At 49.3% G+C, this 17,046-nt stretch overlaps 2 protein-coding genes across 2 annotated transcripts in view; both read left to right on the top strand.

Moving 5' to 3' along the window:
* mogs (mannosyl-oligosaccharide glucosidase) overlaps positions 1-9,923 on the top strand; it is a 72,809-nt gene extending 62,886 nt beyond the window's left edge. Inside the window, exon 5 of the mRNA XM_052032724.1 lies at positions 9,869-9,923. Coding sequence (XP_051888684.1) covers positions 9,869-9,923 — 55 coding nt within the window. The remainder of the gene's footprint in view (positions 1-9,868) is intronic.
* The window catches only part of LOC127579782 (dynactin subunit 1-like), a 73,369-nt gene continuing 66,112 nt past the window's right edge, over positions 9,790-17,046 (top strand). Inside the window, exon 1 of the mRNA XM_052032711.1 lies at positions 9,790-10,186. Within this exon, the coding sequence (XP_051888671.1) occupies positions 10,115-10,186 (72 nt within the window). The 5' untranslated portion in view covers positions 9,790-10,114. The remainder of the gene's footprint in view (positions 10,187-17,046) is intronic.

The raw sequence follows: 17,046 nt of genomic DNA, 5'->3' as shown, positions 1-17,046 counted from the left end.
GCACCTGGCTGCAGCTCCTTACAGACCGCGTTAGGGAACTGGAGCGGGTGAACTCCGGATCATTTGGGAAACTGAGGAGGTGATAGACAGGAGTTCCAGGCAGGCAATCACACCTAGGTTACAGGATGCAGGTAGCTGGGTGACCATCAGGAGTGGGAAAGGGAATAAATAGACAGTCAATGCAGGGTACCTCTGTGGCCATTCCACTCAATAATAAGAAATAGTTTTGATACTGTTGGGGGGAGCAACCTACCAGAGGAAAGCCACGGCAGTCAGGTCTCGGGCACTCAGTCTGGCTCTGCGCTCAGAAGGGAAGAGGTAGGAAGAGGAGTGTGTAGTGATGGGATTCATGGTCAGGAAAACAGACAGGAGGTTCTGTGGACGAGAATGAGACTCCCAGATGGTATGTTGCCTTCCAGGTGCCAGGGTCAGAGACATATCGGATCAAGTCCACAGCAGTCTTAACAGGGAGGGTGAGCAGCCAGAGGTCGTGGTACATGTTGGTACCAATGACATGGATAAGAAAAGGGATGAGGTCCTGACGAGGGAAAGTAGGGAGCTAGGAAGGAAGCTAAAAAGCAAGACCTCAAGGGTGGTAATTTCTGGAGGGTGACCAATGTCCTTATGGGCAAGAGCTATTGGGAAGGGTTTAAACTAGGTTGGCAGGGGGATGGGAACCAGTGTTAGACTGGAAGATGGAGCAGTTGGTCCATAGATGCGATGTGCAGAGAGTCTGTGAGGAAGGACAGGCAGTGGACGGGGCATAATTGCAGTCAGTTGAATGGGTTGAAATGTGTTTACTTTAATGCAAGAAGAATAAAGAACAAGGGTGATGAACTTAGAGCATGGATCAGTATGTGCAATTATGATGATGTGGCCATTACAGAGACTTGCCTGTCGCAAGGGCAGGGGTGCGTGCTTGAGGTTCCAGGGCTTAGATATTTCAAAAGGGAGAGGGACGGAGGTAAAAGAGGTGGGGGAGTGGCTTTGCTGATCAGGGAGAGTGTCACAGCTGTAGAAAGGGAGGATGTCCTGGAGGGATCGTCCACTGAGTCAGTGTGGGTGGAAGTCAGAAACAGGAAGGGAGCGATCACTCTATTGGGAGTATTCTGCAGCCCCCCCCCATAGCAGCAGAGACGCTGAGGAGCAGATCAGGAGGCAGATTTTGGAGAGGTGCAAAAATAATAGGGTTATTGTCATGGGAGACTTCAACCACTAATATTGATTGGCACCACCTTAGTGCAACAGGTTTGGATGTGGCAGAATTTGTTTTGTGTGTACAGGAAGGATTCCTGACACAGTATGTGGACAGGCTGACTAGAGGAAGAGGCCATACTGGACCTGGTACTAGGCAATGAACCTGGTCAGGAGAAGGACTCCTGGTGAGCGAGCATTTTGGGGACAGTGAACACAACTCCCTGTCCTTACCATATCCATGGACAAGGGTAGCAGCAGATGATATGGGAAAGTATTTAATTGGGAGAGGGATAATTACATACTAGGCAGGATCTTGGGAGTGTAAATTGGGAACAGATGTTCTCAGGGAAATGCACAGAAGAAATGTGGAGGCTGTGTCGGGACCACTTGCATAGAGTTCTGGATAGGCTTGTCCCACTGAGACAGGGAAAGGATGGCAGGGTGGCTCGTGAGAATTATAAGGTAGCTGGGAAGGAGCTTGAGAAGGGACTTAGAGCTAGATGGGGATATAAGAAGGCCTTGGTAAGTAGAATTAAGGAAATCCCCAAGGCATTCTACATGTACGTGAGGAACAGGAGGATGACTAGAGTGAGGGTAGGACCACTCAGGGATAAAAGAGGAAACGTATACTTGGAGTCGGAGGAGGTAGGGGAGGTCCTTAATGAATACTTTGCTTCAGTGTTCACTAGGGAGAGAGACTTTGAATGTGAGGTCAGTATAGAACAGGCTAATGTTGGGGAATGTTGAGGTTAAGAAAGAGGTTGTGTTGGAGCTTCTGAAAAACATTAGGATAGATAAGTCCCCGGGACCAGACAGGATATACCCCAGGTTACCACGGGAGTGAGGGAGGAAGAGATTGCTGGGGCATGACGATGATAGAAACACAGAAAAATTACAGCACAATTCAGGCCTTCAGCCCACAAAGCTGTGCCGAACATGTCCCTACCCTAGAAATTACTAGGCTTACCCATAGCCCTTTATTTTTCTCAGCTCCATGTACCTATCCAACAGTTCTTAAAAGACCCTATTGTATCCGCTCCACCACCGTTGCCGGCAGCCCATTCCACACACTCACCACTCTCTGAGTAAAAAACTTACCCCTGACATCTCCTCTGTACCACTCCCCACCACCTTAAACCTGTGTCCTCTTGTGGCCACCATTTCAGCCCTGGTGAAAAGCCTCTGACTATCTGCCCGATCAATACCTCTCATCATCTTATACACCTCTATCAGGCCCCTTCATCCGTCGCTCCAAGGAGAAAAGGCCGAGTTTGCTCAGCCTGCTTTCATAAGGCATGCTCCGCATTCCAGGCAGCATCCTTGTAAATCTCCTCTGCACCCTTTCTATGGCTTCACATCTTTCCTGTAGTGAGGTGACCAGAGCTGAGCACAGTACCAAGTGGGGTCTGACCAGGGACCTATATAGCTTCAACAATACCTCTCGGCTCCTAAATTCCATTCCACGATTGATGAAGGACAATATACCATATACCTTCTTAACCACAGAGTCAACCTGCACAGCCACTTTTGAACGTCCTATGGACTCAGACCCCAAGATCCCTCTGATCCTCCACACTGCCAGGAGTCCTACCATTAATACTATATTCTGCCATCATATTTGACCTACCAAAATGAACCACTTCACACCTATCTGGGTTGAACTGTATCTGCCACTTCTCAGCCCAACTTTGCATCCTATCTATGTCCCTCTGTAACCTCTGACAGCCCTCCACACTATCCACAACACCCCCAACCTTCGTGTCATCCGCAAACTTACTAACCCACCCCTCCACTTCCTCATCCAGGTCGTTTATAAAAATCACAAAGAACAAGGATCCCAGTACAGATCCCTGAGGTACACCACTGGTCACCGGCCTCCACGCAGAATATGCCCCTTGCACCAGAATATTTGCATCCTCCCTGGCCACAGGGGTGGTACCAGAGGATTGGAGGATGGCTAATGTTGTTCCGTTGTTCAAGAAAGGTAGTAGGGATAATCCTGGGAATTATTGACCAGTGAGTCTTATGCCAGTGGTGGGCAATCTATTGGAGAGGATTCTTAGAAACAGGATTTACGAGCATTTGGAGAAGCATAGTCTTATTAGGGATAGTCAGCATGGCTTTGTGTGGGGCAGTTCGTGCCTCACGAGCCTAATTGAGTTTCTTGAGGAGGTGACAAAACAAATTGATGAAGGTAGAGTGGTGGATGTGGTGTATATGGACTTTCATAAGGTGTTTGACAAGGTTTCCTGTGGTAGGCTCATCAGAAAGTTTATGAGGGATGTGATTCATGGAGATTTGGCTGTGTGGATTTGGAATTGGCTTGCCCACAGAAGACAGAGTGTGGTAGTACATGGAGAATATTCTGCCTGGAGGATGGTGACCAGTGGAGTTCCGCAGGGATCTCTTCTGGGACCCCTGCTCTTTGTGATTTTTATAAATGTCTTGGATAAGGAAGTGGGAGATGGGTTAGTAAGTTTGCGGATGACGCAAAGGTTGGTGGTGTTGTGGATAGTGTTGAAGATTGCTGTAGATTACAATGGGATATAGACAGGAAGCAGAGTTGGGTGGAGCAGTGGCAGATAGAGTTCAATCCGGAAAAGTGTGAAGTGATACACTTTGGAATATTGAATTTGAAGGCAGGATACAAGGTTAAGGGCAGGATTCTTAGCAGTGTGGAGGAACAGAGGGATCTTGGGGTCCACGTCCATAGATCCCTCAAGGTTGCCACGCAGGTCGATAGTGTTGTTAAGAAGGCTAATGGTGTGTTGGCCTTCATTAGTCGGGGTATTGAGTTCAAGAGCTGTGAGGTAATGTTGCAGCTCTGTAGAACTCTGGTCAGACCACACTTGGAGTATCGTGTTCAGTTCTGGTCCCCTCATTATAGGAAGGATGTGGAAGCTCTAAAGAGTGTGCAGACATAATTTTAAGGTGATTGGAGGAAGGTACAAGGGGGATATCAGGGGTATTTTTTTTACACTGAGTTGTGGGTGCGTGGAACTGTACTGTGCTGTAGTGTTCTATGAAGAAAGGTTGAACGAGCTAGGGCTTTTCTCTTTGGAGCGATGCAGGATGAGGGGTGAATTGATAGAGGTGCATAAGGTTATGAGAGGCGTAGACAGCCAGCACCTTTTCTCCAGGGCAGCAATGGCCAATACCAGAGGACATCTGTTTAAGGTCAGAGGAGGAAAGTTCAGGGGGGAACGTCAGAGGTAGGTTCTTTTATACAGAGTGGTGGGTACCTGGAATGCACTCCTGGGTGTGGTGGTCGAGGCTGATAAATAGAACACTACAGCACAGTACAGGCCCTTTGGCCCATGATGTTGTGCTGACATTTTATCCTAGATCTAAGATCTATCTAACCCTTCCCTCCCACATAGCCCTCCACTTTTCTATCATTCATGTGTCTGTCTAAGAGTTTCTTAAATGTCCCTAATGTATCTGCCCCCACAACCTCTGCCGGCAGTGTGTTCCACACACCCACCACTCTCTGTATATTAAAAACAAACTGACCCCTGACATCCCCCCAATACCTTCATCCAATCACCTCAAAATTATGTCCCCTTGTGTTAGCCATTTTCACCCTGGGAAAAAGTCTCTATCCACTCAATCTATGCGTCCTATCATCTTGTACACCTCTATCAAGTCACCTCTCATCCTCCTCCTCTCCAAAAAGGAAAATCCCTAGCTCACTCAACCTATCCTCATAAGACGTGCTCTCCAATCCAGGCAACATCCTGGTAAATCTCCTCTACACCTGCTGCACAGTAGTGTAGCGGTTAGTGTAATGTTTTACAGCGCCAGTGACCTGGGTTCAAATCCGGCCGCTGTCTTTAAGGAGTTTGTACATTCTCCCTGTGTCTGGGTGGGTTTCCTCCGGGTGCTCTGGTTTCCTCCCACATTCCAAATACGTACAGGTTAGGACGTTGTGGGCATGCTATGTTGGCGCCGGAAGTGTGGCGACACTTGCGGGCTGCCCCCAGCGCACACTACGCAAAAGATGCATTTCACTGTGTGTTTCGATGTACATGTGACTGATAAAGATATCTTATCTTACGTCCTTCCTATAATGAGGTGACTAGAACTGACCACAAGTGTGGTCTGACCAGAGTTCTATAGAGCTGCAACATCACCTCACTGCTCTTGAACTTATTACCCCCACTAATGAAGGCCAACACTCCATACGCCTTCTTAACAATCCTATCGACCTGTGTGGCAACCCTGATGGATCTATGGATGTGGACCCCAAGATCCCTCTGTTCCTCCACACTGCTAAGAATCCTGCCATTAACCTTGTATTCTGCCTTCACATTCAATCTCCCGAAGTGTATCACTTCACATTTTTCTGGATTGAACACGCATCTGCCACTTCTCAGCCCAGCTCTGCATTTTATCAATATCCTGTTGTAATCTACAGCAACTTTCTACACTATCCACAACACCACCAACCTTTGTATCATCAGCAAACTTACTAACCCACCCTTCCACATCCTCATCCAAGTCACTTATAAAAATCACAAAGAGCAGGGGTCCCAGAACAGATCCCTGCGGAACACCACTGGTCACCGACCTCCAGGCAGAATACGCTCCCATTTACCACCACACTCTGTCTTCTATGGGCGAGCCAATTCTGAATCAACACAGCTAAGTTTCCCTGGATCCCATGCCTCCTGACTTTCTGAATGAGCCTTCCATGAGGAACCTTATCAAACGCCTCACTAAAATCCATGTACACCACATCCACTGCTCTACCTTCATCAATGTGCTTTGTCACATCCTCAAAGAATTCAATCAGGCTCGTTAGGTACGACCTGCCCCTCACAAAGCCATGCTGACTGTCCCTTATCAGCCTATGCTTCTCTAAATGCCCATAAATCCTGTCTCTAAGAATCTTCTCCAGTAATTTGCCCACCACTGAAGTAAGACTCATTGGTCTGTAATTCCCAGGGTTATCCCTACTCCCTTTCTTAAACAAAGGAGCAACATTTGCCACCCTCCAATCATTTGGCACTACTCCTGTGGCCAGTGAGGATGCAAAGATCGTCGCCAAAGGTGCAGCAATCTCTTCCCTTGCTTCCCGTAATAACCTTGGATATATCCCATCAGGCCCTGGTGCCTTATCTATCCTGTTTTTCAAAATTTCCAGCACATCCCCTTTCCTCACGTCGACATGCCCTAGCATATCAGTCTGTCCTACGCGATCCTCACAAATATCAAGGTCTCTCTCTGTGGTAAATACTGAAGCAAAGTATTCATTAAGGACCTCCCCTACCTCTTCCGACTCCAGGCACATGTTTCCTCTTTCATCCCTGATCGGTCCTACCCTCACTCTAGTCATCCTCTTATTCTTCACAGACGTGTAAAACGCCTTGGGGTTTTCCTTAAACCCACTCATCAAGGCCTTCTCAAGCCCCCTTCTAGCTCTCCTAATTCCATTCTTAATTCCCTCCTGGCTACCTTGTAACTCTCTCAGACCTTGAAATAGGATAAAATAGGAATGTTTAGGAGACTCTTAGATAGGCACATGGATGTAAGAAAAATGGAGGGTTATTGGCTGTGCAGGAGGGAAGGGTTGGATTGATCAGGGAGTAGGTTTATATCGGGCGGCACAACATGGTGGGCCGAAGGGCCTGTACTGTGCTTTACTGTTGTATGTTGTCCATTAGCTGGGGTGTGGAACGTAAGGTGACTTGGTACAGCTGTATGAAGATTGGTTAGGCCACTGGAGTTGTGTGTGCTGTTGTGGTCACCAGACTGCAGGGAGGATGTGACTGCACTGGAGAGGGTGCAGAGATTTCCCAGGATGATATCATCACATAGATAAACAGCCCCTGCAGCCCACCCTGTCTGTGCTGACCATCAACCCTTCTGTACTAATCCCACTTACCCGCTGAGTTCCTCCAGCAGATTGTTGCTTTCAAACATTGTTCCTGCCTCCTCCACCACCATCTCTGGCAGCTCACTCCAGATACCAACTTCACTTTGTATGAAAGATTTACCCCTCAGATCCCCTTTAAACCTCCTCCCTTTCACTGAGATACCCCTCCATGGGAACAAGCTCTGGCTACCTACCCTGTCTATGTCTCTCATGATTTTATATACCTCTATCATGTCACCTCTCGGCCTCCTTCACTCCAGGGAAACAAATCCAACCTCTCCACTTAACTCAATCCTATATCCTTGTGAATCCTTTAGAACATAGAACAGTACAGCACAGAACAGGCCCTTGGGCCCACAATGTTGTGCCGACATAGCTAATCCCTCCTGCCAACAGAATGCTCATATCCCTCCATTTTCCTCTCATTCATGTGCCCATCCAAACCCCTCTTAAAAGTCCCCAATGAATTTGCCTCCACCACCCTATCAGGCAACACATTCCAGGCATCCACCACTCTCAATAAAAAAACTTACCCTCACGTCTGTTTTGATCTCACCTTAAATGCATGCCCTCTGGTATCGGATCGCTCAATAATTGGAAAAAGATATTGCTTGTCCACCCTATCTATGTCCCTCAGAATTTTATACGCTTCCAACAGATCATCCCTCAGCCTCCGCGGCTCCAGAGAAATGAGCCCAAGTGTGTCCAGCCTCTCCTGATAGCACATGCCCTCTAATCCAGGCAGCATCCTGGTAAACCTCCTCTGCACCCACTCTAAAGCCTCGACATCCTTCCTATAGTGAGGTGACCATAATTGCATGCATACTCAAATGCAGCCTAACCACAGTTCTATAGAGATGCATCATAACTTCTTGACCCCTATACTCAATACCCCGATTAATAAATGCAAGCAGTCCATAAGCCTTCTTAACCACCCTGTCTACCTGTGTAGCCACTTCAATGAGCCATAGACTTGCAGCCCAAGGTCTCTCTCCTCTTCAACACTGTTAAGGGTGTTGCCCTTTAGAGTGTACTGCCTCTTGACATTAGTCCTACACCTCACGTTTATCCGGGTTAAGCTCCATCTGCCATTTCTCTGCCCATATCTGCAGTTGATCTATATCACGCTGTGTCTGTCGCCAACCTTCTACACTATTCACAACTCCACCAATCTTGGTATCGTCTGCAAACTTAGCAACCCACCCATCAACGTACTCATCCAGGTCATTTATGTACATCACAAACAGCAGAGGTCCCAGCACAGATCCCTGCAGAACACCACTACTCACAGGCCTCCAGCCCGAATACTTCCCTTCAACCACCACTCTCTGTCTTCTACAAGCAAGCCAGTTCTGGATCCACACAGCCAATTCTCCACTCACCCATTATGTGGGACCTTGTCAAATGTCTTACTGAAGTCTGCACCCTGTGTAGATTAATCACATCCTTGCCAAAGCATTGTGACCAGAACTGTACACAATACTCCAGGTGTATCCTAGCCAACTTTTTGTACAACTGTAACATGACGTCCCAACTCCTTTACTCAGTGTCTTGGCTGATGAAGGCCAGTGTGCCAAACACCTGACTACCTGTGTCTCCACTTTCAGGGAACCATGTATTTGTACCCCTAGGTGTCTCTGTTCAACAACACTCCCTGGGACCTTGCATTCACTGTCATCTCCTGATTTAACTTCCCAAAATACATCACTTTGCACTTGTCTGTGTTACATTCCATCTGTCATTCCAACTTCCCGTTTGATTTAGATCCTTAGACAACCTCCTTCGCTGTTGGGACGGAGTTGTGGAGGTTGGGTTCATCTTCCTTGGATGGAGGGGGTGAGATAACTTCAGTGAAGAATAAAAAATCGAAGGAACTAGATAGGGTAGATGGAAAGGATCTTTTTCCTGTGGTGGGGTGATCTATGTGTGGAGCTGGGGGTATGAGGAGATCCTAAACCAATACTTCTCATGGGTATCCAGTGAGGAGCAGGAAAACTTCTTCAAGGTAGTCATACCTCGACCAGACTGCCTATCTCCTCCTCTCGTCCCAGCCCAGGTGAAACATCGACTGTCCATTTCCCCCCACGGACGCTGCCCGACCTGCTGGGTTCCTCCAGCAGCGTGTGTTTCTCCAGGTGTCTCCTGGTTGATGTTCACTTGGAAAGGCAGGGCCTGATTTGGGGAGCCAGCGTGGTTCTGTGTAAGGGAAATCTTGTCTCAAAAATCTACAACTATGTGCAAAAGGCCCTTTGGCCCACAGAGTCCATGCTGACCAAGCTCCCAGTTTTACACTGATCCTACCCTAATGCATTTTATTCTTCCCACCTTTCCAAGAACCTCCTCCAAGATTCTTCTATTTACTGCACAGTAGGGACTAATTCACAGTGGCCAATTCAATTACCAGCCGGTGTGTTTTTGGCGTGTGGGAGGTCGCAGAAGGAGTGTGCCAACTCCACACAGACAGCAATGGAGGCCAGATCAAACCAAATCTGGAAGTCATGCGCTCAAGTTCAAATTATAGAGCATTGAAATTATATTAAAATGCATGAAGGGAAAGGCTGGGGATTTCACACACTTGTATGATGGGGTAAACTTTCACTATTCCCTGATCCGTGTGCAGAGTGACGCTGTCAGGATTGTAGTGTTTAATGCGGATTGAGTTTCCAGGCACTCCATTGTGTGTCTGACTGCTGACACTGATCTGCATGCCCTGTTCTGGGGATCAGTGTTTGTATGGGGAGCACGGCTGCTGTGTGCTGAGCCGGCTCTGGCTGCTCCCGGTTCATTGTGCAGTGTGGTGTGTGGCTGCGCACTCCCAATGGCCAGCGCTGCGGCGCAGCCGCTGTGAGCGGACTGTCCGCGCATTAGGACCCAGCGGCCGCACTGACGCAGCACCGCGCCTCCATCAGCTGCTGGGGACCGGCACCGGAGACCGGAGCGGACCCGGAGCGGAGCCGGGCACCGGAGCGGAGCGGGGCACAGGCCACGGGCACCGGCAGCCGCACCGACTCCGGGTACCGGGCCCGGCCGCGGGCCGACATGAGAGCGGCCCTGAGCCCGGCGGCGCCCCCCGGCCCAACCGCCCGGGGCGGCAGCAAACGGCAGCAGCGGGTATGGAACCGGGGGTGGGGGGCAGTGAGGGAGCGCCGCACTGTGGGGGGGGGCAGTGAGGGAGCGCCGCACTGTGGGGGGGGGCAGTGAGGGAGCGCCGCACTGTGGGGGGATCAGTGAGGGAGCGCCGCACTGTGGGGGGATCAGTGAGGGAGCGCCGCACTGTGGGGGGGCAGTGAGGGAGCGCCGCACTGTGGGGGGATCAGTGAGGGAGCGCCGCACTGTGGGGGGGGGAGTGAGGGAGCCCCGCACTGTGGGGGGGGGGGGAGTGAGGGAGCCCCGCACTGTGGGGGGGGGGAGGAGTGAGGGAGCCCCGCACTGTTGGGGGGCGGCAGTGAGGGAGCCCCGTACTGTGGTGGGGGGGGAGTGAGGGAGCCCCGCACTGTGGGGGGGGGGAGGAGTGAGGGAGCCCCGCACTGTGGGGGGTTCAGTACTGTGCACTTTGTTGTTAGTGTTGGACGTGTGGGGGGGGGGGGCTCTGTGGGTGTGGGGAGTGCCCTGGGTCGGCGGGACGGGGTGGGAGTGCCCTGGGTTGGGGGGACGGGGTGGGAGTGCCCTGGGTCGGGTGGGGGGAGTGGGAGTGCCCTGGGTCGGGGGGACGGGGTGGGAGTGCCCTGGGTCGGGGGGCGAGGGGGGGTGCCCTGGGTCGGGGGGACGGGGTGGGAGTGCCCTGGGTCAGGGCGAGGGGGGGTGCCCTGGGTCGGGGGGACGGGGTGGGAGTGCCCTGGGTCGGGGGGGTGAGGGGGGGTGCCCTGGGTCGGGGGGACGGGGTGGGGGTGCCCTGGGTCGGGGAGACGGGGTGGGAGTGCCCTGGGTCGGGGAGACGGGGTGGGAGTGCCCTGCGCGCGTCACTGCAGTACAGTTTATGGAGGTTGTACTGTGCAGTGGTGCTTCGAGGAAGGGACAGTGCAGAGTGGTTGGTGAACTTCCCTTCGTATCTGCATGGTTCACTGTGGGGTTGGTGTCTCTGAGCTGTGTCGGAGCTGCTCTCAGCCAGAGAGGTAGAGAGGGTGTTCTGTCACACTCCTGACTTGTGCTGTGTAGATGATGGAATGGTGTTGAGGTGTCAGGACATGTCACTGGCCTCAGGATGTCCAGCCTCTGACCTGCTTCTAGCCAACGTGTTTATTTGTCTGGTCCACCTGGGTTCCTGATCAGTGGTGACTCGACAACGCTAATGCTGGCAAGGGGTTTGTCGTGAGTCGTAGTCATAGAATCGTACTGCATGGGAAAACAGGCCCTTCAGGTCACTTGGTCCATGCTGAGCAAGGGACCTCCCTGAGCTGGTCCCATTTTCTCACATTTGGCCCACATCCCTCTAAACCTTTCCTATCCACGTCCTTGTCCAAATGTCTTTTAAATGTCAAGATAATTATGGGGGATTTTAACATGAAGGTGGACTGGGAAACCCAGCAAGGCAGTAGATCTCAGGAGAGTGAGTTTGTGGAATGTCTACAGGACGGCATTTTGGAGCAACTTGTTGATGAGCCCACCAGGGGATCGGCTGTTTTGGATTGGGTGCTGTGTAACGAACCGGAGGTGATTAGGGAACTAAAGGTAAAGGAACCATTAGGAACTGGTGAGCACAATATGATTGAGTTCAGTTTCAAATTTGAAAAGGAGAAGCTGATATCAGATGTGTCAATATTTCAGTGGAACAAAGGAAATTACAGTGGTATGAGAGAGGAACTGGCCCAAATTGATTGGAAGAGTAAGTTAGCTGGAGGGACGGCAGAGCAGAGATGGATGGAATTTCTACAAGAAATAAGGAAAATGCAGGATAGATATTCCAAGAAGAAAGGTTTTGAATGGAAAAAAGGCACAAATGTGGATAACAAGAGAGGTGAAGGCTAAAATAAAAGCAAAAGGGAGGGCATACAAGGAAGCAAAAGTTAGTGGGAAAACAAGACTGGGAAACTTTTAAAAACCTGCAGAAAGAAACTAAGAAGGTCGTTAGGAAAGAAAAGATGAATTATGAAAGGAAGTTGGCAGATAACATGAGTAAAAGAGATGGGTTGATATAGGACCAATCGATAATGTGCGGGAGAGATTATAATGGATGATAAAGAGGCGGCAGAGGAACTAAATGAGTATTTTGCATCGGTCTTCACTGTGGAGGACATCAGCAATATACTGGATAGTCAGGGGTCTCAGGGGATAGAACTGAGTTCAGTCAAGATCACTAGAGAGAAGGGACTAAATGGACTAAAGACTGATAAGTCTCCCGGACCGGATGAGGTGCATCCCCAGGTTCTGAAGGAGGTGGCTTTAGAGATTGCGGAAGCACTAGTGATAATTTTCCAGGAATCGATAGACTCCAGCATGGTTCTGGAGGGTCGCAAATGTAGTTCCGCTGTATAAGAAAGGTGGGAGGCAGCATAAAGGAAATTACAGACCTATTAGTCTGACATTGGCGGTAGGAAAGTTATTGGAATCGATCCTCAAGGATGAGGTTATGGAATACCTAGAGGTGCAAGCCAAGATAGGTCCTAGTGAACATGGTTTTGTGAAGGGAAGATCCTGCTTGACCAACCTGTTGGAGTTTCTTGAGGAAATCTCAGGTAAGGTCAATAAGGGAGAGGCTGTGGATGTTGTGTATTTAGACTTTCAAAAGGCCTTCGACAAGGTGCCACACAAAAGACTGATTAATAAGATGAGAGGTCATGGAATTACAGGTAGGATAACAGAATGGGTGGAGCATTGCTGGTTGGCAGGAAGCAAAGGGTGGGAATAAAAGGATCTTGTTTTGGTTGGCTACCAGTTACTAGTGGTGTTCCGCAGGGGTCGGTGTTGGGGCCACTTCTTTTTACTTTGTACATTAACGATTTGGATGATGGAGTAAATGGTTTCGTGGCTAAGTTTGCGGATGACACCAAGATAGGTGGAGGAGTAGGGAGTATTGAGGAGACAGGAAGGTTGCAGAGAGACCTAGGTAGTTTAGGAGAATGGGCAAGGAAATGGCAGATGAGATTCAATGTTGAGAAATGTGCAGTTGTACACTTTGGAAACAGAACTAAACAGGCAGATTATTATCTAGAAGGAGAGAAAATTCAAAGTACAGAAGTACAAAGGGACTTGGGGGTACTTGTGCAGGATACCTTAAAGGTTAACCACCAGGTTGGATTGGCGGTAAGGAAAGTGAATGCTGTGTTGGCATTCATTTCGAGAGGTATAGTGTATAAAAGTAAGGAAGTGTTGATGAGAATCTACGGGGCACTAGTGAGGCCTCATTTGGAATACTGTGTCCAGTTTTGGGCCCCATATCTTAGGAAGGATGTGCTGGAGAGGGTTCAGAGGAGATTTACGAGGATGATTCCCAGAATGAAAGGACTTACATATGATGAGCATTTGTCGGCTCTTGGACTGTACTCATTGGAGTACAGAAGAATGACAGGGGACCTCAGAAACATTTAAAATGTTGAAAGGACTGGACAGAGTAGATGTGGCCAAGCTGTTTCCCTTGGTGGGTGAGTCCAGGACCAGAGGGCACAATCTTAGAATTAGAGGGTACAGGTTTAAAACAGATGAGGAGAAATTTCTTTAGCCAGAGGGTAGTGAATTTATGGAATTCCTTGCCACGTACAGCAGTGGAGGCCAGATCATTGGAGGCGTTTAAGGAGGAGATAGATAGATATCTAATTAGTCAAGGATATATGGGGATAAGGCCGGAAATTGGGGCTAGATAGGAATAGTTTTTAGTTTTTAGTTTAGCTCATGGAGCAGACTTGATGGGCCGAATGGGTTTTCTGCTCCCTCGTCTTGTGACCTTGTGAAATGTCATAATTGTACCCGCCTCCACCACCTCCTCTGGCAGCTCGTTCCCTATACCCACCACCCTCTGTGTGAAGAAGTTGTACCACCACCACCACCACCTCTGGCAGCTCGTTCCATGTACCCACCACCCTCTGTGTGAAGAAGTTGCCCATCTGTTCCCTTTTATATCTTTCTCCTTTCTCTGTACACCTATGTTTTGGACTCCCCTACCCTGGGGGGAAAGATTGACCGTTCAGGATTTTATAAACCTCCCCTCAGCCTCATATGCTCCAAGGAAAACAGTACCAACCTCATTGGACTGGGATATTATACCAATTACACAAAAAGAGGGCTTTTCTCTTTGGAGTGACGGAGGATGAGAGGTGACAGTAGAGGTGTATAAGATCATGGAGCACAGATAGAGTGGACCGTCAGCACCTTTTCCCCAGGGCAGCAATGGCCAATACCAGAGGACATCTGTTTAAGATGAGTGGAGGAAAGTTTAGGGGAGACGTCAGAGGAAGATTTTTTACACAGAGAGTGGTTGTCAAGGCTGATACAATAGAAACATTTAAAATGCTTTTTGTTAAAAGCTCATGGATGTTAGAAGAATGGAGGGTTATGAGCTGTGCAGGAGGGAAGGGTTGGATTGATCAGGCAGTAGGTTTATATCGGGCGGCACAACATGGTGGGCTGAAGGGCTTGTACTGTGCTGTATTGTTGTATGTTGTCCATTAGCTGGGGTGTGGAACGTAAGGTGACTCAGTACAGCTGTATGAAGATTGGTTAGGCCACTGGAGTTGTGTGTGCTGTTGTGGTCACCAGATTGTAGGGAGGATGTGACTGCACTGGAGAGGGCGCAGAGGTTTCCCAGGGTGTTGATGGGATGCAGCGGTTCGGCTCTGAGACTTGTTCTCCTTGGAGCAGAGGAGGCTGACGGGGAGGGCATGACAGAGGTGTGGGAGGCAAGGGGCTTTTGTATCTTCATTAGCCCTAGCTGAAGTGTCAGAGAAATGGAGGATGACAAAAGTCGTTTTGCTGCAGAAGGGCAGCGGGGTGGTGCAGACCACATCATTAGATGTGATTAACTGGAGAGAGGGAAATATGTGAAAGATTGAGGAATTGAAGACTGTGAGGATCTAGCACAGAAGAGGCGTTGAGACCAGCATAGATCAGCTATGATCACATTGAATGGCGGGGCAGGCTGGAGGGGCCGCATGGCCTACTCCTGCTCCTGTTTTCTTGTGTAGGGAGTGTTGATAAACAGAGAGAGTGGCAGCACAGGAGGAGGGGGTGGTGAAGAGGGTGTGTGGGATGCTTGTCTTCAGCAGCCGTGGCATGGAATATACGAGCTGGAGCGTGGGTGAGGCCACAGCTGGAGCACTGTGTGCAGTTCTGGTCACCACACCATAGGAAGGGTGCTGTCTGTACTGTTCTATGTTCCACATTAGTGCAGCACAGGAACAGGCCCTTCGGCCCACGATGTTGTGCCAAATTAATTAAATGCCTAACTAAACTAATCCCTACTGCCTAGACAGTGTCCACACCTAAGAGTCTCTTAAACGCCTCTGCGGTACTTGTCTCCACTACCAGCCCTGGCAGCACATTCCAGGTACCTTCCACTCTTTATGTAGAAAACTTGCCCTGCACATCTCCTTTGAACTTATCCCCTCTCACCTTAAATGCATGCCCTCTGGTATTAGACATTTCTACCCTGGGGAAAAGATACTGGCTGTTCCCAGGCCCTGATGGGATCTACCCCAGGTTATTGAGAGAGGGGAGAGATGAGTGCTGGGGCAAGATCTTTGTTAATTTTTTTGTCAATGTGGATTTATGAGCCTTTGGAGAAGCATGGTCTAATTAGGGACAGTCAGCATGGCTTTGTGTGGGGCAGGTCATGTCTGACTAACCTGAGTTTTTCAAAGGGGTGATGAAGGTAGAGTTGTGGATGTTGTATATGTGGATTTTAGTAAGGCATTTGACAAAGTCCTGAATGCTAGGCTCACCCAGAAAATTAAGATGAATGGGATCCACGGTGATTGGCTTGCCCGTAGAGGGCATTGGTGGATGGGTGTTATTCTGGATGGAGGTCTGTGACTAATGGTGTTCAGTAGGGACCTGTACTGGGACGTCTGTAGTTTGCCATATACAGATACATATATAAAATGATTTGAATGAAAATGTGGTGGGGTGAGTGAGTAAGTTTGCAGACGACACAAAGATTGCTGGCGTGTGGATTGAATCGAAGATTGCCAAAGGATACAGCAGGATATAGATCAGTTGCAGATATGGGTGGAGAAGCGGCAGATGGAGTTTAATCCGGGCAAGTGTGAGGTGCTGCACTTAGGGAGATCCAACATAAAGGGAGAGCACACAGTTAATGGCAGGATCCTTAACACTGTTGATGAACAGATGGATCTTGGGGTCCAGGTACATGGCTCCCTTAAGGTGGCCACACAGCTTGATAGGGTGGTATGGAATGCTTGCCTACATTAGTTGAGGCATTGAGTTCAAGAGAAAGAAAGTTATGTTACAGCTCTATAAAACTCTGGTTAGGCCACACTTAGTGTAGTGTGTTCAATTCTGGACGCCCCATTATAGGAAGGATGTAGAGGCTTTGGAGAGGGTGCAGAGGACGTTTACTGAGATACTGCCTGGTTTGGAGGACATGTGCTGTGAGGAGAGGTTGGACAAGCTGGGGCTGTTTTCTCTGGAGCAGTAGAGCCTGAAGGGAGATCTGATGGAAGTTTATAAAATTATGCAGGGCACAGATAGCATAGACAACCAGTATCTTTTCCCCAGGATTGAAATATCTTGTACAGGAGGGCAGGTATTTAAGATGAGAGGGGGAAGTACAAAGGAGATGTGCAGGGCAAGTTTTGCTTTAAGGAGAGTGGTGGGGGAATACGCTGCCGGGGTGGTGGGAGAGGCAGATGGCATAGGAGAGTCTAAGATATTCTTAGACAGGCATATGAATATGCAGAGAAGGGAGGGATGTGGTCAATGTGCGGGGAAGAGGGATTAGATTATTTAGGAGTCATTGGTTCAATCAGTTTGGCACAACATGGGTGGGCCGAAGCGCCTGTCCTGTACTGTACTGTTCTATG

This window comes from Pristis pectinata, chromosome 2, assembly GCF_009764475.1.
Source record: "Pristis pectinata isolate sPriPec2 chromosome 2, sPriPec2.1.pri, whole genome shotgun sequence".
NCBI classification, from domain to species: Eukaryota; Metazoa; Chordata; class Chondrichthyes; order Rhinopristiformes; family Pristidae; genus Pristis; species Pristis pectinata.
The sequence above is the reverse complement of the archived record's forward strand: the minus strand, read 5'-3'. Positions and strand labels throughout refer to the sequence as shown.